Source organism: Cinclus cinclus, chromosome 6 (genome assembly GCF_963662255.1).
Source record: "Cinclus cinclus chromosome 6, bCinCin1.1, whole genome shotgun sequence".
Lineage (NCBI taxonomy): Eukaryota > Metazoa > Chordata > Aves > Passeriformes > Cinclidae > Cinclus > Cinclus cinclus.
Window position 1 is genome coordinate 26,216,010 of NC_085051.1, and position 27,493 is coordinate 26,243,502.

The window sequence follows — 27,493 nt, forward strand, 5'->3', positions numbered from 1 at the left end:
TTTCAGTAGTTCAGTATTAGTTTATTAAATCAGCAACTTTTATCACTGCCTTCTAAAAATTATTACAAAGCATATTAAAATATATTACAGTATTGGCAAAGAATTTATTGAGTAATGAAAGTGCAACAATAATGAACTTACAATTTTGTTTGCCTATTTGGGCAAACTGAAGCACACTGCACTAATCAAGCCTTTCCTCAAAAATCAGTGCCATCTAAGTGAAAACAATGTTTAACAAAAAACACTAGAAAAGGTGAGCATGTGAAATAGAAAATTAAGTTCATGATCATTCTCTCAGTGCCAAGTTACACATATCCAAACCATACACTTCAAACTCTGCTTGAGATCCAACAACTTAAAGAGCCACCAAAATGAGTGCATGTGGTGAAGGGAAGAAAGTGAGGGAAAGTAAAAGAGTGTGTATTTCAAGTGCTGGCAATAACAGTGTTGAAAGCCAGGGACCACATACCTGCTGCTTTGAGACCAGGGTCCACACAAATCCACACCACACCCAATTAACAACTGGGACCTTGCCCTGACTTAAAAATCTTTGTAAACTCTCCAATTTCAAGCTGTCACAGCTTTTAAGTCTCTCAGTGTCCTATACTGTGGTTATGAACTGTAACCCCACAATTTCTGTTCCAATCTACAACAAAAACTCTTAATTTCTGAAGGAACAGAACTAGGGTTGCAAATTAAAATTGTGCTGTTGAATAGTTGGAGAAAAAAGGTAAAAGCAGCAGTTGCTACTTCAGTTTAAGATAGTAGCCTACATCAGTGGGCACAGATTTCACAGGATGAATTAGACAGCTTTGAATGATCTTGCAGAAAATGTTATTAAAATCCTAAGCATAAAATGTCCAACCAGCCCAACATCTTCACCTTTCTTCAGCAGACAATAGTAACAAACTGAACACCAAAGACTACCTTATACTGCTACTACCAATAACTACTTAGAGCAAACTATCCTGAGAAAAGGCAACCCTGCTCACTTCTCATGCTTTTATAACATACAGATTCACTAACTCCACAGAACATTCTCCAAACAGTTGTGTGTGGCTGGTTTAACTGAAGGGCTTGCAGAGAGCCAGCAGCACAAATGGGGGAGGCCCACAGACCTGTGAGGATGTAGTGAGAAGAGATCCCCTCCCCTGTGCAACAGCAACCTATTCCATCAGGTTAGTTGTGCAAGAAACTGCTGTTCAAAGTTCATATGAAATGTACTTTATTCCTATCATCTAAGTGTGATGCTAGTGCACTGCACCACATACCTAGAAATACATTTATGTAGCTGTGGACGCTGACCATGAAAGACTTCTCTTTCTCCAGACAGCCAGAGAAAATCCACCTCTACTCCAACACATGCTTTATGCGTTCATCTGCCAAATTTTACAGGAACACAAAACCAAATACTACAGTCCCATCTAGGAAAAATATTTTAACTTACCAAAATTATGTATTTCAATTTGTCTGCCTTAAAACCAAGTCAGCATATTGTCACAGAGAGGAAAAGCTTGTGTTCTCCATTTTACTAGCAACAAAACCAGAAAAGTAAAATAAAACCACTGAAACTATCCTGCTCTTCTCACTGAAAGAGGGTATTTCTAATGGCATGGGATCACATGGCTCCAATATATCTGGAGCATCACCCCTGGAAGTGACACGCAGTGGGAACTCAAGCATGAATCCACCCCTGCAGCCCTGTGCTGCTGCAAAGTGAGGTAAGGCAGATCCTCTCAGATTTGCCTACACTACAATACAAAAAGCTTGCATCCATTCTCCTGGTGGCTTTCCTGATTAAGCCAGTCACTAGTACTAAGCTGGTCAGTAGTGCATAAAGTGGTACTGACTGCAGACACTACCCACAAACAAACACACGTTACTACTTCTGCCTTTTTCTTAACACCTGCAATGTCTATATACTACTTCTTGTTCAATCAAAAATAAATTACATAGAAAACAGTTACTCTGCAGATGTACAGTCACACAGGTAGACTCAGGATTAAGTTTCACAGCTCTACTAAAGTGCACAGAGATGCACTAAGGTTAATTTAACTCCTAATTTAGGTCTAACAGAAATAAAGTTGGTATGCTTGAATGATAGGAAAAACACCTAAGAATTAAAAAAAATAATAAAAACCTCAGAACAATTTAACTATGCCAGGACATCCTTGATACAGGCCCAGAAACCTGGCAAGGTAAAGGTGGTGTTCTGCCATTACTTAAAGTAGCATCATTGTTTTCCCATGGAAGAGCCCTGACAAAGTTCATGGAAATTGCACCTCAGAACAGAACAGACACAGAAAGATACAAGGTCCAGAAAGATGTGCAGTATTAAACCTGACAACCTACAAATATATGACTTGAAAAAAGCTGAGGCTTTTCTTAGATCACACACAAGACTAATCACAGAAGCTTGACTAGAACCTTTACTGGGAGACTATATCCAAACTATTTCCCTCCCCATCCCTATTGCAAGGATGTTAAAGCACATTTTGGCTTGCTCTGTCTCAGAAGGTATTACTGCTGTCACTTACTGAGACTTAACAAAAAAGTGCTCAAAACTACAGTACCTTTGATGTATTGGGTCTTTCCTATTACAAATTGAATACAAGTCAATTCCTGCTCATATACATAGACCAGAACTGACTACCAAATTTGATTTTAGGAAGGAACTGGCCCTCCCTGAAAGACTCAAGTTCACAGGGCCAAAGACTTGCTTTCTCTAAAGGTACTGATAAAAATCAGTTGTAAGCAGACAGTATGTTCAACTTTGATTGCGTATTGCTGGAAAACAAATGTTCATTAAGCATCCATTCCTTTCACAGATTGTTTTCAATAAAGGAGTAATATTTGGAGGAATGAGTCTATCATTTATTACAGTCAATATAACCTGTTAGCCTCTCCATCCTTCAAATCTGCCACCATGGGAATTGAATCCCTCTTTTGTGGTTGTCAGCTACATGTCGGCAAAAGAGCTAAAAATGTCTCTTAAACATATTATATATTAAAAAATACAGAGACTTAGCTGCATAATTACCTAGTAAATAGATATTAAATAGCAATGAAAATATCCAGAAACAATTTTACATGCTTTTAAGAGGTTAACTTTGAGCAATACACCTTTTCTGAACAGAAAGTGAGGCTTAATTTCAATGCAAACATGTTTTTTTAGCTTAAGAAACCACTCTGCTGTCACTTTGAACCATTCAGAAATTCACTGTCTGCAGAGAAGCTAAGCTTGAACCGCAAAGAATATTATGAATCCAAGGAACTAAGGAGATCTCAGTTCTCCTAATAATACTGAATATATTTAGTGCTGTGTAAATCTGAAGAAGCTGCTCTTCAGATAAGACACAATGACAGATCAAAAAAATAATTTTAGTATTTTGCAGTTCTAGATAGAATCTAAAGTTTTAAAACAAGTTTGCTCATATTCTGAGCACTTAAAAAACTCTCATCACTCTCCTAACTCAAATTAAATAACAGAAAGAAAAGAAAAATTCCTTTTATATCAGCCTTTTCTTAGACTAGAGAGATGCTGACATTCCCTCAATTGCTTAACTACATGTTTAGCATCTAAATATTCCTAGCATAGGCAGGTGAATTTAACATTTTGATCTTCAGTGTGCTATTTAGAATAGTTTGGAGATACTTAGGGTTGGTAAGTAATTTAGGTTTGATGAAGGTCAGCAACTTTTATGCATGGTCTTTTCTGTTTTATGGTTGTAAAGGCAGCGAGACATGGACACAGGACTACAAAAACATTTTCACCTTATGACATAGCTATTATAAGGCACTTGTGATAAGCATGTCTGAGTGAAGGTCAGCAAAGACGGCGACAGGAATGTTTCCCTGCTGCCATGCTTATAACTTCAGTAGCTTGCGTGAAATGCACTGTGAGGTTTAAGGATCTAAGCTTAACTTCAAATTTTGGTATTTTCAACACATTTCCTGTGGGATTTTCAAAATCCTCATTCTTCTCCTTGCATTGTTCATTCTGCTGTCTGGAAAGGTTTCCTGTGAGACGGTGGCACCAGGTGGGAAGGTAGTGTGCCAGGCAGTTCATACCCATCCAGTTTAATCTTGATGAGATGCTTTGCTAACGCAAACTCTTCATCATCCAACATCCCATCGCCATCACAGTCTGCAAGTTTCCAGATCTTCCCCAAGACGCTATTGGGTAGTTTAGAAGTCACCATCTCCTTCTTGGCACTAATCCCAGATATTTTGCCATTGATTGGTGACAGAGTGTAGAAAATCTCATCGTAAGCAGGTTTATCTTTGGCAACAACCCACTCCTCTTCATCAGCTCCTTCCTTAGCACCTTCCCCGTATCCATGGCCAAAAGGTCCTGCCATGGTGCCATCAAATGCTCCACCTTGTACCATCTCTGTGGGCATGTTGCTTTCTTCCTGTCTGATTAGATTCATCAGGGAGGCAATTTTGTTGGCCAACATGTTATCCACAGTTTCAATTAGCTTTGGTTTCAAAGAATGAAATTTAGTGAAGTCACAGTTCTCCAACTGCTCCTGTGAATGACACAGTGACAGCAGTTAAAAACGATTCCAATACATTGAAAAGTATAAAGAATGGGCTTCAAATTAAAATACTCAAGTAATAATTCAATTAAAATAAGTACCTTTGAAGCTGCTTCTATAGCTGAAACTCCTCTTGAATGAGAAACAAGACACATATGTACCATACAACCAATATATTTAATCAAACACACTAAGACAATTTTGCAATAGTGTATGAGTTTGTCTATTAAATTACATTTACAATACAGTTTTCAAAGTGCAGTAGATAAAACCACAGCAATTGATGAATGTTACCCAGCAACTTTCCGTTTGATGTGGTTTTTTTTCCAAACATCAAAGAAAGCATGCAAGTAAGTCCTCAGTCCTGCTAGCATTTATGCAAATGTCTAAAGTTAAAAATAAAATCAAATGTTCGCAGGACTGATCTGATTTTATAGAATAGACTTCGTGGTTGTGGTTAGGTCAGGAAGAAGTGTCCTTTACCAATAAAGAAAAACTGAGTTGAGATAACAGCAGCAGTGTTTATAGCAGTGCTGCCAGAACTCATGAAGTCAGATGGTCGCTGCAGAATTTGTGGAATTTTTCATCCTAACACCAGTGAAATGCTTACCTAGGTAATACATACTATTCCAACACAAGCCCAAGTAAGTTTTAAACAACAGCATTGTAAAATTAAAAATGCTTTAGGCAATTATTACTCTTATCTACATGCAAAATGCTTGCCAGGAAGGTAAAGTTAAAACCCCAAATGTCACCACCACCTCCCACTTTCTGTAAAATGATGTTAAATTGCTTCAACAAATTCCATCTATCAACCCAAGGAGCTGCATATCAAAGTGATCATGACAAGAACCCAAGAAACCTGAAGCACAGGTTACAAACTGTCAACCAACAACTCTGTTCAAGGGACATTTAAACACAACCACCTGATTTACAGCACCTGATCAGAATAAATTTATATAGCACAATAAATCTCAGGAATCAAAAGTCAACTTGCTATCTGTTTTGGCACAATTTTGTTTTCTCACCATTTTGCTTCCTTACAATTTTGCGCCTCATTACAAAAGTGACTGATCTGTACATATTTGCTGCCATCTGCTGCTGAGGCTTAACTGATATGTACCGTTGAAAGAGTTTAATTCAAATTTTGTTTCAATATTCAGATATCTTATTCTCTCATTCTGCATCACAAACAAAAGCATCAAGGGAAGAAACAGTCAACTTCTGCCACAAAATACCCTTTCAGGGCCTAACTCATGAAACCCTCCCAACAATCCTGCCTGTGAAAACTTAGCTAAAATACATCTTGTGCTTCATCTACCATTTGCTATCTCATGCCAGTAGTTGATTCCCAGGTTAAATATTATAGTTCTTGAAAGAAACTTGTGCCTTCCTATAGATAATCAGCCAATCACCACTCCTGATGATGATGTGCAAGTGTACCACATATACTGTCAGAATGATACATGTGGAAAACATCCTCCATCATACTCATGACTAGTCCATGGTCAGAGCAAACTGCAGGCTCCTGATCTCTTGTTCTTCAGCTTTCGAGCTGAATTATCCTCGAACTCAAAGGCCATTTAAGAACCCTATGATCTGAGATACAAAAATTGCCAATTGATACTTGAAATCACAGCTTACACAACATTAATTCTTTTCTCCCAAGGATATTTTCTAAGCAACTCATCTCAAATCAGAGAGCAGAAATAAATAGGCAAGAAAGTGACAGAAAGTTGGTTGAAAGACCACAGAAAGTGCAAAAGAGGAAGAGGGAAAAAAGGTGTTTAAAAATTAGTTGTGAGTATAAACCAAGAACTTCTCTCTCTCTCTCCTTCATAGAATACAATCTTAACAGGACAAGAAGAAAGCAAAAGATTATTTTCAGAAGCAAGAGGTTTAAGCTGAACTTTTGAAAAGTCACAAATTGCCTCTATTACTTCAGTAAAAACAGGAAGAAAAACAGTACCAGTAAAAACAGGAACAGAGTAGAGTAAAAATGAACTTATGACTAAGGATATCTTCACCTACACAAATATTTTATACTATTACGAAAATGATAAATATTATCACATTTAGGATTCAAAACAAGAAGCCCCTTAACCTGTGAGTGTTCACTACCATTTTAATTATACAAAGCCTTTAGTTCCTTCTGCCAGGAGAGACCAAGTACTGACTAAAAGGATAGAAGGTCAGATTCCTTATTCCCATATCCTTTGTGTGGTCCTGTATCAGCGAATGCACACTAAGCAAGTTACTACTCTTTTTCAGTCTGTACCACTTCCAAGTCACTCAAACCTCGTATCAGAAAAATTACTGTAATTTCAACTGCTCTACTGCCAAAGACCCTAAGCTGTAACACTGAGATACTGTTCTACCTTTTCCAATTTGGCAATCCTGCTACAAAGTTAAGAGTTCTTCCAGGGAAATGGCCATCTACCATTTTACCTGCATTTTCTTGACTTCAGGGAAGTCCCCTGCTGAGATATGGTGTTCCCTTTGCAGTTGGATGTAGATCTCTGGCAACTTGTTGATCAGTTCTTTCTTCTTGTTGTCTTTCCCAAATACAGAGGGCATCTCTTTTTTCAGATAGCTGATGATATATGCATGAACCTAAAAAGAAGCAAAACTGAAATCAAGACTACTGTTTGCCAACACTTAGCAGTTAGCATTCCTCACTTAAGTCATAAAAAGAAACAGAAATATGTTTCCCTAAGGAAAGATATTATCAACTACTGTTTCTGGAACTTCATGTTTACATGTACAGTTAGCTACCAGTTAGTTATTATTAGCTTTTGCTGCTCTCAGCATTCCTTTGAGGGGCAGAGAAAAAGGAAACACATTTCAAAGAAATACAGATGCACACTTGCAGTTTTAAGGAGAAGCCTGGTACAGCATTCTACGAGTACCAACAGCAAGAGAAAATGCAAGACCCCAAACTCTACATCCTGACACTATACACAGAGCTCCAGCCATACTGGTCCATCCGTACGATTTGTACCTCATTTGCCTCACCAGCCATTGTGGGAATCAGTGGGATGGATAATTCCTCCAGTAATCCAAGTATGCTAAGTGGCAGGGCTATCTATTTGAAGTGATATTCCATTCCTACCTATTTAATCACAGAAAAGTGAGTACCTATAGTCTATATTTATGTAGCTACCTATGCAGATGACAGAGCAGCCAGTTCCAATAGAAGCAGCATGCCATGGCTGCCTTGTGAAGCCCTAGGAAGAGAAGTAGAGCCTTTCTAGCTCATAAGGAAAGACGTGAATTTAGGATGTTTAAACATACTGATTCCTGCATTGCCATCAAAATATCCATCCTGCCCACCTTCCTTATGCCTTTATTCTGAACTATTCACCTCTTCCCCCTCGCCACTCTCCCACCACCTTTCCCCACCAAAAGGATCTGCTTGGCCACAGAGCAAGTGATCAGGTCCGGAACAGAAACAGTGGCTGCACTTCCTGAGATGAGTTCACCTATCACCTATGAGTCCAGCTCATTGTGTGGACATTGATACTCATTTTTCACACAAGAAGGAAAGCACCAGGGCAGAGCCTTCTTTTTAAAAAATGTATGGCTATCACAACTTGGTGTTATCAAACCACTCTCCTAATCTCTGACCTGCCAGGACCACACCAGACAAATGACCTCCACAACAGGTTGTCTTTAGAGATCTCAGGTCTTGTTCATTTAGAAAGAATTTAGCTGTCCACAAAACAGAATTCACAATTTTCACACACGCGGTAAAAAACCAGTTAATAATTAGGTATGTCTATCAAACTGTTGAGCAATAAACAGGTGAAATTTGAAGACTGGGGTAAGACAAACTACCATTGAAAAGCATCAGCAAAACAAGTGATTGCTTCGGTGTTGTGTAAGTGCAATACTTAATACCTACCAAACCATGACTGAATGTCAGTCTACACAAACCTGACAATCTGTACACAGCAATTGCTTTCCCATTCATCTCCTTACTTGTTAAGGAAGAAATGGGGGGGAAAAAAAAATCTTTGCTTTTAAAAGAAAAATTATGTAGCCAGTTTTTATATGCACATCTGAAATTCACAACTTTCACACAACAACACTTCCTTGTACCTAAAAAGAGTATATACATTTTCATTGCAACTAAATTATTTTAAGTGCAACTAAATTTACATTTCTATAGAGGAAAAAAATTCTCCAGCACAAAGAAGCATAAACCCATTAAATTTTCTAAGAGTATAGATATGAGTATTTCTCCAGAAATACAGAATGGATTCAATAATGGTATTTTTAGAGCATTTATAAATAATTGTAAGTAATTTTAGGGTTCTTATATCAAAAATATTTGTATCAAACCGAGAAGAATATGCTTATAATTCATAAGTACTAACAGTTTCACATGTGTATTCTAAGTGGCCTAAGGTCTGCCAGTATGCACATGTGTTTCTTGTAGATAAGAACAGTCCCCATCTTCAAAACGGGATAGTGAGTCACAGGACTTAGGGAAAAAAAAAAAAAAAGAGAAAAGCCTAATGCCCAAATTTGACAGCCTGTTAAGAGTTTGCTTTTTTTCCCAGTTACTGTAAATGCTTTAGAAAGCATTAAGAAGAGGGTAGCAGCACAGAAATAGGGTAAAAGAAACCCCACACTCAATGCTGAAAAAAGTGACTTTTGACTGTCAGTACTTTGAGAGAAGTTTGGAAGGCAGAAAAATGACACTGGATTACATTGCTGTTTTCCTGCAGATAAACAGTTTATTCCCCTTCCATGACTGTCTAACATATCCCTAACAGCACTGTGTCCTGTATCTACCTTTATCCATTTTTTATTTTACATTACATAGAGATATCTAAAAATTACTCAACTGACACTCTTTCAATGCCAAAACAATTGTAACAAATGAAAACAAAATGCTGCCAACATTTAAAAAACAGACTGGATCTGAGGTTTCTCTGGGATCAGAGCAACTTTTTATACAACATCATTGCTATTTTAAATGGAATTTTCAAAGAAGCGACTTCTACAGGTTGCCCTAAACCTCAGGCCACAAAAACCCCCAACAAACAGCCCCCCTTCACCCCCAAAAAATAACCCCACTAAAATATACCCCAAAAGTCTATCTTCATATTCAGAAATAAGCATAGGAAGTGGCACACATCCCCAAACAACTATTCATATACTGATGGATTTGCAAGTCCTCTTCATTTTTGATTAGAAGTTCAGATTAAAATGTGTTCCAAGGAAAATACATTTGGTTTGATAACTGCACAGGAAATTAGAACTCTAGTCTGGTACCAATAGCTTTCTCCCTGAGTGATTATTACCTTTTCCTTGAAGCAGTGACAATTCAACACAAGATTAAAAACTGTGCTAAAAAGACACATTTTATAGCAACAGAAAAATTGGGAAGGTTGAGATAGGACATACTGAGAGCAGCAGAGACCGCTCATTCAATTTTGTCTCCTTTCTTTTCATACCTTTGCAAGTCTTGCCCTTTTAATGAGATCATTGAGTTTCCTCACAGCAGCCTTCTGCGGGAGGCTCTGGATATCCTTGAAAAGATCCTGTGCCTCAGCTTCAAAGAGTCTTCGATTGTCTGTGTTTCGGAGAGGATGGGCCCAGAAGGAGCCAATGTAGACCCGCAGGACCTCTGGCGTGTCAATCACCTTTCCCAGGGACCACATGAGTGCACCATAGACCCTCATCAGCTGCTGTGTGTCCACCTGGTCAGCCTTATTAAGCACCACTCGAATCTTGTCATCCTGGCCTCGGAATGACTTAATGGCCTCTGAAAACTCATCAGATATATCCAGCTTGTGGGCATCAAAAAGGAGGATGATTCGGTCAACCCTCTCAGCAAACCACTGGAGGACTTGGCAGAAGTCATAGCCTGAAGGAAGAACACACGGTTACAGTCTTACTGTTCAGAAAAGTGGAGAAGGTAGGGCTGGAGACAGAGAACAAGAGGGTAACACAGCCTCTACCTGGGAGCTAAAAGGAGATTTATTACTCAATAAGACAGTATCTGTGGACAATGAGGTCAGGACAACTGTATCCTGCATTTCCTTGGACCAGTCTCACTATTACCACCTTTTGTTTCTATCACTGCCCTTTTTTCTGTCTCACACCCACATTTGCCTCCTTCCAGGAGTCTGGTTCCAGCAGAGCACCCAAGCTAAACAGGACTGTGGGGCTCTGATCACAGTCTCTCTTCACCACTGCCAATATTGGTCACTTTGGTAGCACTGCTTGTCTGAATTAACATGGAAAATGGTGCAAGTGCAGCATTCCAGTGCAAGTCAGCAACTAGAAGCATTTGGATTTTAAAACCATTTTCAAAATAATCTCTCCTGATCTTGCAACACTTGCTGCTATTTTTGCCACAACAGAATAAAAACTACAATTTACAAGTAACATGACTGCATTGCTGATGGTTTTGAGGACACGGCAGATTACAGAGCATGAGCAGTGACCTTTCTGATCACCTGAAACAAGCTTTATCATGTTCTAAAGGAAAGCCTATTCATAGCACCTGTCTAAATGCTTTTACAGGTTCAGCTGGTACCTAATTCACACAACAAAGAGTATTCAGGAACTCCTTATTCAGAAGTGACACATCTAATCCGCAGAGTCACCACTGGTGATGCAGCTTTGGGTTTAGCATGCATGTGACTCATTCAGTATGAGTAAGGAACAGTAACATATGTACTGGGAGATTTTTGCTTTTAAAAAACCAGTATCCATTTCCCCCTGAACTCTTTCCCCACACTTTTTGAAACACTTGCCTTCACACCACTTAATCATGAACGAAACACGCTCTCCCTTCCGAAAAGGGGTTCCTCCTTGCATCTTGCCAGACACTCATTTTTCCTTCCAAATCTTGCAGACCACACAGACATTTCTGTCTGCAAGGATGTGAACATCACCAGTGATGACTCAGAAGCAGCACAGGGATGGGCATTGTCTGACCAGGGGACAATGCTAGCAGACATCTGCACATTCTGCTCCAACCACTTACACTGCCCTTGAATTGACAGGCAGGGAGCTTCTGGCACATCCTCCTGCTGACAACAGGAGCGGGAAAGGTCTGTCTTGAGACACCTTTGAATGTTACCCTCTGTGTATATTTTTGACCCTTCAAGAAATCAGCTCCTTCGTCTATGGCCTGGATGCTTTCCAGAGTTAAAAATAGAGCATGCTGGGAAATTGTGCATGTCCTCTAATTTTACATAGTTCCTTTTCTGTTTTCCTGCATGCTAAAATGAAAGTTAATATTTGAGTCCTCCCTTGGTCTCAGAAGGCTTCAACTTACTCCTAGTGATACCTGTCATATTTTAATATTTTACAGATTTACATTAATTCACAGGTAGATGTGAATGTGTGCAGCTAGTGAAACGGGGAAAAAACCACCAAAAGCAAAGAGACCAGGTCTTAGACTGATGCCCTGTAATGTTATTCTCCATTCAAATGATTTAAACAAGAAAAGCTGCAGCTTACAAATGTTAGACACAAGCTAAACTTCTGGAAAGCAGTACCCTCTCTGTCAGAGACACATTCAGGGATAGCAGCAAACATCTTATACATTGCTGCTTATATCTGCACACAATAATTTAGAAAGTCATCAAAGCAACTCAAACTTCAAAACATGCTAAATTAGACTTATAACACAAATATGTTTAAATCAGACCAGACCTCCTCCAGGAAGCAGGTCAGACAAACCTTGGCATGTGCAGCATCACAGGACAAGTCACGTTTGTGCTCCACAAAACCACCTATATGCAAGCAGCATAAATAACCCAAAAGCCATTTACAGGAAATGTATCTAACTATGCAGTATTTCAGCTAAGGTTGTGTGTAGCAATTTCTAATCATGCAATATGCATGCAGTATGCAATAAATGCATAGGCACTTGTAGATAACTTCTTGTATGCTGATGCTGAAGTACATAAAACCTTTATTTAACCTGCCCTCAAAGCCTGTAATGCTGAGAGAACAGTGATTTAAAGCCAACTCCCAAAACCTCATATTTGGTACAACCACACTTTAAACATGATTAAACCTAACAGCATACAGGAGAACCACACTTTGATAAAAGAAGTACGACAAGGGATACATTCAAGACAATCTTTAATACACAGGAAAAAATTAATGAAGTGCAATCTAATCAAGTTATAGCCTATGAAACAGGTAAGAGTTTGAGGTAATCAATGAGCTATGTCTAATTAGATGAAAGTCTATCATGTCAAAGGGCAGGCTAGCTAGGCTGTAACAATTGGTAAGGCACATACCATCAAGACAAGGAGCTTCTGAACAATAAGAGAACAAGAGCCATGTTTTGTTAAATCACAGGAGCAATTCTAGATGGTAGCGAAGAGTCATGGTCCTTCAGGCAACACAGGACTACCAGTGAAACATAACCTGCAGTGAAACACAGCTCCATCCTGCACTTGGAAGTCTGAGACTTTTACAGCATTACCTAATGGCGTTGAATTTGATTACACAATTGATCACTTTTTCAGTGGCATATTAATATGATACTCTAATTTTCTGCTTATTTTATGTTCCCTTCCACACTATTACGAAAGTGGCGACAGATACCTGAATGGTGCCAAACATAATTTTCTCTTCATTTAACAAGCAAAGAAGGGGCAAGATGCACCTAGTTTTAACTTGAGGAGGAAAAAGGGAGCTGGAATCCGCTATGGAGAAGCAGACCACCACTGATTTTATCAGACTGCGTAAAGTGGGATCTAAATACTTCATGGACATTTTGTGAGAAGATTTTGTCAGGACTAAAAATCATCAGTTATACATTTAATTTTTTCTGTCTAAAATAAAGAGTGCCAACATACAGTATTTGTTTTATTTCTGGTTTCACACATTCAAGCCTTTGCTTGCAGAGATATAGGCTCTCATGCTGTCCATCTCTACTATTTCACCAACACATCACATAGCAAACTTAAGGTTTATTTCCTTTGACAGAGATATGAAACACAAGTTTCCATTTCTTAAGCAAAGGTCTGAAAACAGAGGGCAGCATAAGCCACACCCTTCATCACTACCATTTATAACTCCACAGAAAAGCGACATGCACTTAAATGCAGCTGAAGAATGCAAGGAAGAAAGTTGTTTACATTATACTGCTCTGTTTAAATAGCTTCTCAACACAGGCTAATGTTTAAAACAGCTCAACAAACAGTGCTCAGTTCTCTGCAGAATTTTCATATTAAAAATATTCTCAGCTGCTCTTTCTCCTTCTACCATTTGACTTCCTCTTTTGACTGTATTATGTTATGGCATGACTGAGCAACCTTAAGAAGCAGTTCTAGCAGCTGTGCCCACAATAAACAAACCCACCTTATTTATAGTCCCACCCCCAAATTTTTCAGACGTGACCAACTTACATGTCTGAAACCAAGCTATTACAAAACATTTCTTCATTCATGAACTTCAATAGCATATATAAGTCATTATTACTTCATGGAAAGCAATTAAAATGACAAAAACAAGGCTTTCTCTAAGGAGTGACAAAGCACTAATTAGTCAACAGATCATGCAACTGTAGCCATTAGCAGCCATAACAGCAGGATGACAGAAATACCAATCCCCACCAGCTTTCAAGAGAAAAAAATCTAAAGCCAACATCCAGCCTTAAGATATGGGATGTATGGGGCTTGCATAGACCCAAGAATGCAAGACCACCATATAGTACCACTAAAACAGGCTCCCCAAAGATTAAAATATTGTTTTGTCCAGTAGAGCAGAAAAGATTTAGTGGGCTTGGTTACTATAAAGCTCTGTAACTCACCTCTGCTGATGCGCTGCTTCTCTCCAGAAAGAATGCCAGGGCTGTCAATGATACTGATGCTCTTCAGCACCTCATTTGGAAGCTGAGAACACATGAACCTACAGGAAAGGAGTGAAAAAAAAAAATACATTAACAATAGCTCACATACAGATTGTCGCTTGAGAGCTCCCCATTATATATCTGATTTTAGAGAGACTCAAGTGAGATTCAAAAAGGTTTCTGAATCCTGGCAGACCTCTATGTTTTGCAACCATACATGTTTAAGAAAAATTATGAAGAGAGCTTCTAAAAAACAAAAACACAGGGAAATCTAGTAAAACTGTACATCTAAGTGCTGATATGACTTCAAATTTTGCAAGAGCTGACAACTTGGGCTTTAAACGCGACGTTAAAAAAACTCCATCAAGCCATCGCTTTGCTAGGACCAGAATTAGTACATACAAGAGAAAATTCTTCATGTACTCCTGCTTATGCCCAGACTCAAAGACTGAAAGCAGTAGCAAGCAGAAAGCCACATGGACAGTATGTTTATATTCCAGTCCCTGCCACACCTCCGTTTCACCTTATTTAGCAGTGTTGGAGTGATCCCTACTCCCTAACCCACCACTCTCCTCAGCTGGGGCACTAGTGAAAAACACCAGTATTTGTCCCACAAACCCAGCCAAAACTATTACACTGCCAGAAGCAAGAGTTCCAATTACACACAGTATGGTCTAAACAATAACCTCCTGCCTCTGCAACGGGAGGCAAATTCAATGGTGGCATTGCAGAAAAATAAATAATTCACAAGGACTCTGAGAGCCCTGCAGAACACCTGGTGTGTTACATGCAAGCTGCAATGATGCCTCTGGGATAGTTACTGACTGAAGAACTCCAGTGCCCTTCATCATAATCTGCCTTTAAGAGATTTGTGTAAGAGTTTAATCTTCTTATCAGGGAGTAGCTGAAGACACCAAGGAGCACATCCTTCTGCAAGGCTGTCCCACACAGGGTTAAGCCCCAGGCTCCAAGATGGAGCTTCCCTACATCAACCTATGGCTTCAAAAAGCACACTGCCCCAAAAAAACAGCGTATCACAGACAGGAAATCATAGCTGTGTTGAGGTCAAACAAGATCTTTAAGGCCTTGCATGATCTGAGTTAGGAAGTGCTCAGCCAGTCACGTATCAGACACAAGATATAAACTATATCGAAGTCTAGATAGTATTTTATGCAATACAGATCATTCAAAGTAAATTGGGAAGAAAAGGAGTCTTAACACCTCACTTCACCTTGTTCTGCAAGAGACCTTGTGGCAATTAGCATTTAACAAAAGCACATTATGCCTTCTTGGGTAAAAAAGAATTGGCAGCAACACCTGTGCCTTTCCCTGAAACCCAAAAGGGCATAAGGAAACAGCAGCCATCCGAGCCTGACAGAACCTGAGGACATGTAAACATATTGTAAAATGTACTGTTAGTTTTAGTGGGACACCAGGTATAAGAAATAACCTTGTATCTGAAGCAAACTCTTCCACTAGACAGTTTTCTACTAGCTTAAGATATATTTTTCAAAGAGCAGTGAGGTGCTATTTGAGAAAATTACATTATTTGAACTTGCCAAAACCTAAAGGCAGTGCTATGTCAAAGCAAATACATGGAAGCATAATGGATGTGATAAGTGACAAAGAAAATATATTTAACCATGTGAACCATTACAAAAATACATACATCACTAGTATGTACAACATGAAGTAGCCTGCATAAATTTGGAAGTGTGAAGACTGAAAAAAATGTATATTTTTTTCTTATCACTCTCATCCAACCTTAGAAAGCCCAGTGCTTGCCCAGTATCACCAAGATGTTTCTAGCCCTATTCTATGGGAAGAAAGGCACTGTTATGCCAGCTGAACAATACAGCAGTGTCTTGACTCAGGCAGCACCCAAACTGGCACAGCTGGAAAAGACCATGCAAGAAAACAGAGAATTACAAGCCTCAGAAATACAGACACTGCCATCTTTGCAGCAGTCATTAGAGGAAATGGAAGGAGAAAAGCACATGGTAAACACAGAGGAAATCGAAGCAAGAATTCATAATTAACTGCTTGTTAACTTTTAGAATAGGTCCATAAGATAAAGATGAGGTTTGCTAAAAATCTTTCCTCAAACTAGTATTTTAGACAAATTAAAACTGCAATGATAGGGGTATTTGAATATCTCTTTTCAACACTGAGACTTATTTCTTAACATACCACTTCATGCAGGTCATGTAAGTGCTGCATCACAAAAAACAGAACTACATACTATCCACCTGAATGACAGACTTTAAAAAAAGTGTTACAAAAACAGTTGTATGAATGACTGTAATTTCTTAGGACACATCAAAACAGACCAGGACCATGCATTTCTTCTCAGCAGCACTATTTTTTCCCATGCTTTTCTGGTATAATGCTACTGCATTATAATAATTCTAACAATAACAATGCATAATTCTTTCCTCACCAGCATCCAAGGGCACACTAGATCCTGTCCCTCTACTGTTTCCTCTCCAACTTTTCTTAAAAGTATACAGGATAAGTAAGAGATTAATAGAGCACCTCCCACAAGAAGTGGGATCCAGGGGGCAATTAGAAGAGGTCATGGAAAAAGACAAAAGCAAGGTAACATCAATAAATTAATGCAGGTAATTACTAAGTACAAGCCTTGATTGTGATACCATGTTCTTGTTTCATTTTTTCCATTACCTCAGTCCCTGTTTCCTGTAATTTGGATTGTTACACTTGGATGAAAAGGGCACTCAACTTCATAGTCTCAGTGTTCATAGTCTTAAGTTCCTTCATAAAACAAAACACTAGGATTGGGAAACCATTTAAAAAATAAAATGGGGGATATGGGATGGGGTGGTGGAAAGTAGAGAAAAGTCTATATTGAGGCAGGAGTGAAAAACGTAATATTGGATAAAAAGAACTGTCAGCATGGCAAATGAGAGAAGGCAAAGTAAAAGATGCACTGTGATTACAGGCATCCTAGTGGGAACTCAAAGATACCGAAGCCTAAGATAATTTTGTCTAAGTGAAGTCATAAAGAGAAAGGAGTTGGTAGGTTTTGAAAAATGCTAAGGAAAGATAAGCACCTAGATCTCTGCATAATAACTAACCAGTAAGTGTGACTGTTGGGGAAGATAAGGGTGCTCACAGCACTTCAATGTAACAATATCACAGTCACCAAAAGAACTGAAATAATTTAGTCCATTACTTTGAAAGTACATCCTTTTAACTTATAATAATCTTGCTTGCATAACAGTCAGAACCTGACACAACTAGTTAGACAATTTAGACAAAAAATTACATTGCTACTTATCCAAACACATACCATTATTAAATGTTCTGTGCAAATATTTGAATATTATGCAAAATACAGTTTATATTATTTGTATTGTAAGTATACTAATTTTTTGTAGAGAGAGCACAATTATGAGGAAAAGGACAAACAGAATAGCAATCCAGAAGACAGAATTTATATGACAAGTTTGAGATGATTGGCTAAAATTGGACTTGACTACAGCTTCCCACAGCACATATTCTTATCTCTGCAAAGTGATAGCCAAGCCAACTGTATGCAGTTATAAACTTTCTTCTTTGAATAAGCACAGCAAGAGATAAAACTGTACATGATGAACTTTTAACACAAACGCCAGTATTTATCAGCCAAACAGGAAAGTTTATTGTTAAAAAGAACCAATTTAGACTAATTTGCTCTCCAAGTGAGGCCTCCATGTCAAGCTACCATCAAATACAGGAAGAAAACAAGGTGATTGCTCAGACAGTAAGAGTGGAGTTATTAGTAATTAACTTTCAACTCGAAATATTTGGCATACCACTTAAGTTTACTATCAAAATATCCACAACCCCTGAACATCTCTTCACTTTTTACAAACACAGCAGAAGCTAACACTATCTCCCTGGTCTATGGAACTACCTGAACACCTGGGTAGTTGATAGTAAACACTTAACAGCTTGAGTTTTTATTTTATCCATGGGGCACATCCTCCATTCTTTAGGTCTACAAACCCCAGCAATTCATGATTTTAAATAGCTATACCAAGATATCCAATGAAATCAGTGGAAAGTAACAAGACAGGACCAAAGGAAAAATACTTGCTTCCTTTCTTTTTTTTTGTGAATGGTAGTTTTTAATAATAGTACTAACCTATCAGTTTTCTTAAGTAGAATTTTTGCATAAACTTATCCTGAGTTCCACCTGGCATCATGCCTCACAAATAAGTCATGCAGTGGATCATTTCTACAGTTTTCTGTGAACTGGTTTTAACAACTCTTTTCTATTCAGTTAACTGAATAGCTCTATCATAATGCCACCTTACCTAGTACTGCCAGTTTTTGTTCAATTCACCTGACCTGCCACCATTCCTGTTTGTATTTGAATATTTATTCCATGCTGATCAAAACAGAACATGCCAAAATTTAAATGTAGCCATCAGAAGACAGAAAGCAAGATGATCTCACCTGTTCAGGAAAGCATTTCCAAAGCGGCCGAGCTTCCGGAATGGCTTCTTAGGATCAACGACTAGGGCATTTCCAGGAATATTTCCTTCTGTTTCTCCATACATTACAGCAATAAAGGAATCTGTGGTAGGCTCTGGACCAATCCGCATGCCTGGAAAGTCTTGCTCGAGCAAGTATCTGGAGGTGGAGAACACATAAATGTATTTATATACAATAGCTATATTTATACCTAAACATTCCAAACGAATGAATGATTGGGATCCATGGTAAAAGAAAATAACAACAGTTTGCTTGAAAATTCCCAAGGATATACATATTCTATAAGAATAAGATTACATTTACCTGCATTTCATTATTTCTGTTAACTGGGAAGTAGGCAGAGGACTGAATCAGTTTTCCACATCATCGAGGTAAAAGGATAAAGTAAATCCTTTTACAAAGACAGTGTGGAAAACCACTCCCTCAACTGCAGCACCTCAACCATTTAAGTAATTGGTTCTACCAATGATCCCAGTGCTGTAGGTTACACTACAACACTTGGCTGCTTTTCTGAGTGTTTTCAAGCCTACACCAGTGCTGCTGGTACAAGAAGGGAATGGTTTGAAGCTGCAGGTGAGCAGATCCAGTTGGCTGACAGATCTAACTCTTTAATAAACTCGGTATTATGTTACTAACTTCAACTCATCCTACCAGAGACAGAGAAAACCATTATGAGATAGGAAAATTTTATCTGTTTGGGAGTGAGGATTTTATTTTCTTTTGACCTGTATATCAAAAAGTAATTGCTAACTAAGTGAGATCTGCAGAACTTTAGGCCTAACAGTAAAGTATTTGCAAAGGGCATCAAGTCAGGTAGTGCTGTACCACCAGAAACCATCTTGCACCTCCCTTTGAGTAAACCACTGACAGAAAACACAGGCAGCACATACTCAGAGCCAAGCCTTGACTTTCCAGACAAGGTGGTCTGAAATGAATTAAGTGGATATTTAAGTATTAAAACTTAATAGAACAAGGGCATTTATTTACATAAAAGCTTGTCTGCATCCCTTCAAGCAGCCCCAAGTCCTTTGAGCAAAGAACCCTCCAGCACACATTCTATGCCAACTGCCATCCTTCACAGACACACAGACAACACTGCTAAATTTTAAACCATGGGTGGTATTGTCCTTAGTCACAACAGCACCATCTTGGTGCTCAAGACTAAAACAAAGTGTTTTCAATGTCACCCTGCAGTTCTTAAAAAATAAAGAAAATTTAAAAAAAAAGACAATACAATTTTAATCAAGTACAATTTAACTATTTACATAATCAAAACCAGATTTACATAAGAATTCTTCTTCAGGCACACGTGGTGGTCCTGCATACAATGACAGCACTAGTCATGTTTTACTGCATCTATATAAATATTGCTCCTTTAATAAAGGTTTATTCTGGACTTAATCCAACAGTGGTATGCTATAATTTCATACATCACTACTGATTTGAGAGGACTTGCTGGCTGCTTTTGCTGCAGAAAGCATAGTAAGATTGCTGAACAACCTCTGTCTTCAAATAGAGTACCCAAGCATTCACAAACTTTACAGATCAGTGCACAGAATCTGAATTTATGGAACTAAATATATGTTGCATATTTCAAACACTGACTTCCACTACCCTTAGCAAACTGGCTCAAATTAGCTCAACCTATAATCAGGGAGCATGGAACAGTTATTTGCACAAGATTTCCTGTAGCTTTCTGCTTCCAAAAAAAGAAATCTAAAAAATGCCAGTACTAAAGCTTGTGAGGAAGGAGGAACATAAGAACAAACATGCGAGAACATGCCAAAGTCAATCTGTTCTATCTCTAGAATAATACTGTACCTAATGCACAGTAACAGGGAAATGAAACCGACCACTCTCCAAAAGCAAATGAAACAACACTCAAACCTTTCTGCCTGCAGAGGTAAAATGCAGCAGATCCCTCACTGAACAAATGAGATCATTAAACGATCTAAATTAAATGAAGACAAAACTTCAGTTGTTCACCAGCTGAACCCCTCAAGGAAATCCAGGATTTTCAAGTGTTGTGGCAAATAGCAGAACACCTGAAACACCAAAGTGCGTTCCCACATCTTCACAAACTATCACTGCAGACCAGAGTTCTATAAAACAGGTTAACTCACAAGAGCTACTAAAATTTTCCAGACTGGAGCTATCCATGGCTTCGATTTTGAAATATCAACTATACTTCTGACTTCTAAAATAAGGTTTTTAACTTGCCATGGTAAAGTGTTCTATTTCAAGCATTGCTTTTCCTCATTGTCCTTCTTTTAAAGGAGAAAAGGTCTCTAAGACACTTGTAAATAAGCTCCTCTCTTGATACAAATTGTTATTCCCAGGCTTCTGCTGACAGAGGCAGCAACTCATAAGGTGACAGACAACATATACAAGAGGATGCTCCAAGAGCAGCAGTAAAGAACATAAATTGAATCAAATGCACAGGAGTGAAGTTGCACATCCTAGGTCAAGGAAAACTACGTGGTGGGATCTAAATGCAGGAGCAGACCCCTCCAGGCTAACAGGATAATTGGCACCTATCATAAATTACAGCATAATTATGGGCATTCAGTGGTGATGGCGTTTTAGACACCTAAAAAAGTAATTTCATGGCCTGATCATGACTTTGCTGCACATTTAGAGTTACAAGTATGGGTTATGTTTCAGGATTTCCAACATCTCTATCTGCAGCTCTGAACTCAACAGTGCAAATCAAGATTAGGTGTTTATTGAAATTACTAAACCACAATGAGTGTTACTGAACTGCAATGATACTGCCAAGTTAATGTCATAAAGGCAGCTTTAAAAAACAGGCTTTTATAGCCATAACAATCCAGGAAGGCAAGACCTCCTTCCAAATACCAAGCCCCACCCAACAGTCACAATGCTCTGCCTGGTACAACTATTTAACAGACACAGAAATCACTTTGCAGCGCAGGTATTTTCCATTAAGATTGGCTCACAATTGCACATCAAGAACCAGTACCGACTAAAATAAACCTCTTCTTGAGCACTGGCTGTGCTCAAGTGTGATGGGTTTGGCCGGGACAATAACTGCTATGTGGCTGTGTTTTGGATCTGTGCTGAAAAGTGTTGACAATACAGGGATTTCTTCCTTACTGCTGAGCACTTGCACAAAATCACAGCCTTTTCTGCTTCTCATCCCACCCCACCAGCACATGACTAAGGGTGAACAAACAGTTAAGAGGGGACACAGCTGGGACAGCTGATTCCTGCTGACCCACGGGATGTTCTGTACCATATGGCATCATGCTTAGCATAAAAAGCTAGGGGGAAAAGGAAGAAGGAGACACTTGGAATGATAGCATTTTCTCTTCCAAGTCACTATTATGTATGATAGAGCCCTGCTTTCCTGGGAATACATGAAGACCTGCCTGCCCTTGGAAAGTAGTGAATGAATTCCTTGCTTTGCCTTACCCATGATGCTTTTATTGTACCTACTAAACTGTTGCTATCTCAAGCCATGAGCTTTCTCACTTTTACCATTCTGATACTCTCTTCCATCTTGCTGTGCAGGGTGTGAGTGGCTGTGTGGTGCTTGGTTGCAAGCTGGAGTTGTGGGGTAGGCTAAGCCAGAACAAGCTGTATCACACTTCTCAGCATGAAAAACCAATTTTATACACAAAAGGTAAGAGCCATCTTCTGTAAACTGAAAAGCTACCAGTGTTTCTGCGCCACGTTAGCACAGGAAAATACCTGGATTTTCAGCATCTGCCATGCTTTTCTCAGGAATTTTCAGCAGAGAAGGAGTTCAAAAAGGTTCACAGGAAGAATGCTTAAAAATAGCCAATGTCCCAAAGACAGTCTAGATCAAACAACAGACATCCTGTTGATTCTTCTCTCTTTGTTTTTACCTGGGCTTTAACCTTTCAGCTTTGCCAACAAACATTCATCTATGTTCCTCTGAAAGATGTATAGCCAGACTATGGGAAACTAGTTTATAAAGTTCCAGAGATAGAAAAGATTACTCACAGTTGTAGATACTCATTATCATCTGAAGTGTAAATGCATTAGCTAGGCCATACGAATGCACAAAAGCAAGTGAGCTGGACAGAACAGCACTGAACAGGGATACCCTGCAAGGCATTGGGAGATAAACTCATGGCTGCTTTATAGGGCTGTTCACCTCCATACTACATCCTGCACCAAGTATTCAGCACTTTTTTTTTAACTCAGCAAAATTAGCAGATGTTTGCTTTAGTGTATGAATTCTCCTCTAAATAACTCAAAGCTTTCATGTAGAGCTAATGAAGAAGTCACAGCTTTCACCCAAAGAAACTAAGAGGGACCTTCCTCCAACTTCACCCCCAAAGAAACAGATGCAGCTGCACAAGTGATCAAGCATTACTTGCAGACTCCAGACACCATGCATAGAAAATAGTGCTTTCACAAGTCACCTCTGGCTGAGTTAAATAGCAGGAAGTTTACCGTTTTGAACCTCTGAGTAATACCTGTGAGCAAAGTAAAAGCACAGCCTGGCAGTCTGAAGAATTTACTTCTGGTTTGTCTCAAGTTGATAAGGTCTTTTTAAAAAAAAAAAAAATCAGTCTCCTACACTTTTAAAACAGAATGAAAGAAACTACCTATTTGCATTAACTACCTCCTATTTCTTTTCTATACAGTACAATTCTCCTCGCTTGTCCCTCTTTTGCCCACTTTTTTTTCTAAAAGAGGCATGAGAAATTGAGACAATTACAGAAGCTGCAAGGCCAAGCAGCTCACATGTAAGATAACAACTGACTCTCACCAATACTCCCACTTCATTAAACACAACTGAACAACCATTAACACTTGGATGTATTTGTTTGAATTGTCAGCATTGTCAAATACATGAATAAAACTATCACCACACAAACCTTAGACAGCAAAACTGACTGGTTTCACTGCATTGTTCCAAGTGGCAAAGCGGATAAACAGCACTGAGTGAAAAAACACAAGAGCTGTTAGAAACCTGGAAGTGTTTGTATATCTTAATCCCCAGGGACACTTAGTCACTCGTACATCAGTGTTTTCCATGAAGATTTAGTGGAAGGAACTGGGTGGATATGGATGTGTCAGAGATATGAAAATGTGAAGTTCTCACGATAACATCTCAATCAAAGTAAATCCCAAATGAATATTTGGAAACTAAACAGCATTTTTATGTTCACACATAAACCCAACAGCAAACACTTAGGTAGACCTAATATGCTCTCCTGACTATAAAGTTAAGAAATGTGAACAAAAGCAGTTTTAATAATTTTAAACAGTTTTTGTTTATTTAAGATTTAAAACAATGCTTGCTTATTAAAAGTTTTAGAGGAATAAATCCCCTATAGCCCCACTTCATTCTAAGAAAGATCATCTACAACAAATACCAAATTATAACTATCTTGAGAGGGTAGGAGATTTTTCCATGGGAGATTCAGCCTTTCAAAGGGGAAATTTATTTCTGGCTGCCCTGGACATGATAATATTTTCCCATGTCTTCTGAGTCTTGCACACAGCATACAAGAACTTCTCTATTTTGGCCCTTCTTTTTCTCCTCTAAATTGGATTTTGACTAACAGTCACTATGATACTACTGTTTAAGTTGCTGCCCATCTTCAGTGGAGCATTTTTTCATGCTGATTCAGACAACAATATGCTATAGAAAATGCTGAGGTAATGAAAGTTGATCATAGTGAGATCCTTTAGAAGCAATAAAAAATATCCTGCTACAGATTTGGGCTCTACAGTCAATGCCTGTCTTCTCCAATACACCTTGTACAAAATCTTTAATTGCTCTGCAAGCTACCTAAAATGGACACAGAAGAAAGGGGTAAAGAGGGTAAAAAGAAAGGCACATCACAATAGAAGCCACCTCTTATATCAAGTCAGGTATTGCCATAAAACACATGAGAAAGCATCTTTGAAAACTTCATCTCTGCCAAAATTGTCTGGGCATCTTCATCCAGCACCAACAAATGCTAAAAAAAAGTTGCAAGAGCTGTAATAAATACAGGTCTTTCCTCATTCAGACTGTACATTACTATCACCCAACCCTTTTGCTCAGTATTTTGCTGCTACAGTGATACCAATTTACAAAGCAACAGTAGCAAAAATACAGGTAAGGCACTGCAAGGAATATTAATGTTTCTAAGCACAATACTGACTTGTACTTCTGTCAAATACGGGCAGCTATAAAGGACAGAAAAGATGAACGTCCATAAATCAAGAACCCGCGTTCTCAAACAAGGTAAACTCTTACAGGAGGGGGAACACAGAGTTTTCTTATGAATTGCAAGTAACAGAACAATGCTGCTAACAGGCAGAACAAGTTCTGGTGCACATATATTTGTGACCATTCTGCCTCCATCTGCATAACCTGTGCTCTCCCCATCTTGTCCATAAGCCAAGTAACAAAACTTATCTGGAAATATACAGACTAACGAGGCAACTGCAATTTTAAATAAGAAAATGAATGAGTATGCCTAGAGAAATGTTGGAAAAATCCAAATCAACAAGCCCTCCCCCCACACACCACCTTGTGACTGACTGTCTATGGAGATCCTGAAACTATCTTTTAATTACAGCCCTATTTCTATTTTTAAAATATTCCTCTGAGCAGCACCACTTTACGTGTTTGTGGGAATTTCGATAATTATCAGTAAAGAAACCATGTTCACCTTCAAGCTTTCAATTAGGTAGTTGTAAAACCTGAAAAGACACATGATTAGTTCTGTAAACATCTGAAAAGCTCCCAGGTGATTAAAGGTAAACACCGATCTTCAGTGGAGAGGAGAGGTGGGTATTTTGCACTGCAAGAAGAAAATGGTGCTATGGCAAGGCTGCCTGTAGTCTTTGGACCTGAAAGATAAATATCTGTAAATTTTACAGGACTATAATGAACTTCAGATAGAAGTAGGTCAAAATGTGAACCAAATGATCCCTCAGTGTCTTTTGCAGAGTTGGGCAAAACCTTAGACTGATTTGCAAGGGGCATGTTATACGGAAACCCAGACATATGCAAAGTATTTACAGATTCACAGTATTGTGTTTACCCAAGATATGCTTCAGCTTCCTAAAAATGAGTTACTAAGAAACTTAGAAGGAATACAGGAAAGACAGAAAACACTACAACAGGAACAACACTGTTAAGCTGCCTTAGTAGTGATACTACTTCTTCAATGAAATTGACCAAAATAAAAGCACATGGAAGACTTTCCAGATACCACGTGTTTTTTGCCCAAAACTCTCGTCGCGTTACTCTTCTATGATCACATCCCATCTGTGCGTTAAGCTACTTTTGGGATAGAAAGGGGAGGAGATAAGGTTAGGTGATCCCTCATGCCCGGTTTAGCCATACCGTTTCAGCACGAAACCCCTGGTTTTCCTTCAAAATAACTTAGAGATTAAAAGAACTAAGAGGAAGCAGACAACGGGGTTACACATTCCTATCAGAACATGAAACAATATTCTTGAACAGGAAGCAAGCGGCGAGCTACAGAGCGTGTAGCAGGGTCGGGAGCGGCACCATCCTCGACTCAGCACCGAGACCTTCCGGGCAGGCACCAGCCCACACCGGCAGCGCTGCCCCAGAGCCGCCAGAGCGTGGGAGGGATTTTCCGCAGGCAGCAGCACTCCGGGCGGGAAGTGAGCGAGGACGGCCGAGCGGCCGGCGGGGCGAGGCTCGGCTCCCCGGGCGGGGCCGCGCTGGCCGGGGTCACCTACCGGATGAAGGTGGTCTTGCCGGTGCTGTACTGCCCCACCAGCAGCACCATGGGCTTGTTCTCGAAGTCGGCCTCCTCCAGGGCGGGCGAGTGGAACTCATGGAAGCGGTAGTGCTCCTCCAGCGGCAGCAGCTTGCGGAGGTAGAGATCCCTCAGCCCGCCGGTCACTGTCTGCACCACGTCGGTGCCGCCGCCGCGCTCCCGCCCGCCGCCCTGCTTCCCCAGCCAGCTGAACATCCCGCCCCGCCGCCACAGCCGCTGCTGCCGCTGCTGCCCCGGTCGCCGCCGCCGCCGCCGCTCCTCCCGCACACGCAGCCGCCGCCGCGGGCCCGCCCCGGCCGGGCAGAGGCGGTGCCAGCGGTGCTGCTCCACTCAGCCACGGGGCCGGGCGGGGCCAGTCTCCCTGCAGTCCACACCCTTGGAACCGGGTGGGTTTGGGGTGTTCCTGAAGGGGAAGTTGGTCTGCGATTTTTTTTTTTTTTTTTTTTTTTTTTTTGTGCCACAAGTCCGGCTCTGGAGGTTAACTGTGCCTGCTGCTCCTCTGCGCTAAAATCTCAGCCCCTTGCGCTGAAATCCGGGAACGCTTTGACAGCTCCGATCTGAACGTAGAACAGAATGGCCCAAATACTTTTCGTGTTTTTCTGATGATGGCTGCTGTCTTTGTATGCAAAAGAAGTGTGTGACTAAGCGCCGTGGTGTTTAGCTACGACATCAAGCAACTGTTTCAAACACAGTGAAAAATCTTAGTATAACATGGAAATCTTGGTGTGAGACGTGTGTAGAAGATACGGCCATTCGTTCTAACCTTCTCACCTTTGTGTTAAGTCACAGAGGAGGACCATCTTGGCAATTGATTTTACAGGGGATTTTAGTGGAGCGTAACAACGGATTCACCACAACCTTGGGGA

The 27,493-nt window shown here is 39.6% G+C and overlaps 1 protein-coding gene across 1 annotated transcript; it reads right to left on the reverse strand.

Annotated features, from left to right (window-relative positions):
* Positions 1-27,470, reverse strand: EHD4 (EH domain containing 4). Its single transcript, XM_062494146.1, has 6 exons — positions 26,587-27,470; positions 18,838-19,014; positions 14,338-14,435; positions 10,007-10,419; positions 6,990-7,154; positions 1-4,532 (listed from the first exon to the last, which is right to left on the reverse strand). The coding sequence occupies exons 1-6, from the start codon at positions 26,820-26,822 to the stop codon at positions 3,996-3,998; spliced, it is 1,626 nt and encodes a 541-aa protein (XP_062350130.1). The 5' UTR covers positions 26,823-27,470; the 3' UTR covers positions 1-3,995.
* Between the last annotated feature and the right edge of the window lie 23 nt (positions 27,471-27,493).

Bases quoted from the DNA above. Each gene is read 5' to 3' on its own strand.
- EHD4 (XM_062494146.1), bottom strand. From the start codon at position 26,822: ATGTTCAGCTGGCTGGGGAAGCAGGGCGGCGGGCGGGAGCGCGGCGGC. The intron at 10,420-14,337 runs GTGAGTTACAGA...TTCTTCCTTCAG, and splicing joins GAAGCAGCGCATCAGCAGAG to GCTATGACTTCTGCCAAGTC. The intron at 7,155-10,006 runs GTATGAAAAGAA...GCTTCTTTTTAG, and splicing joins AAAGGGCAAGACTTGCAAAG to GTTCATGCATATATCATCAG.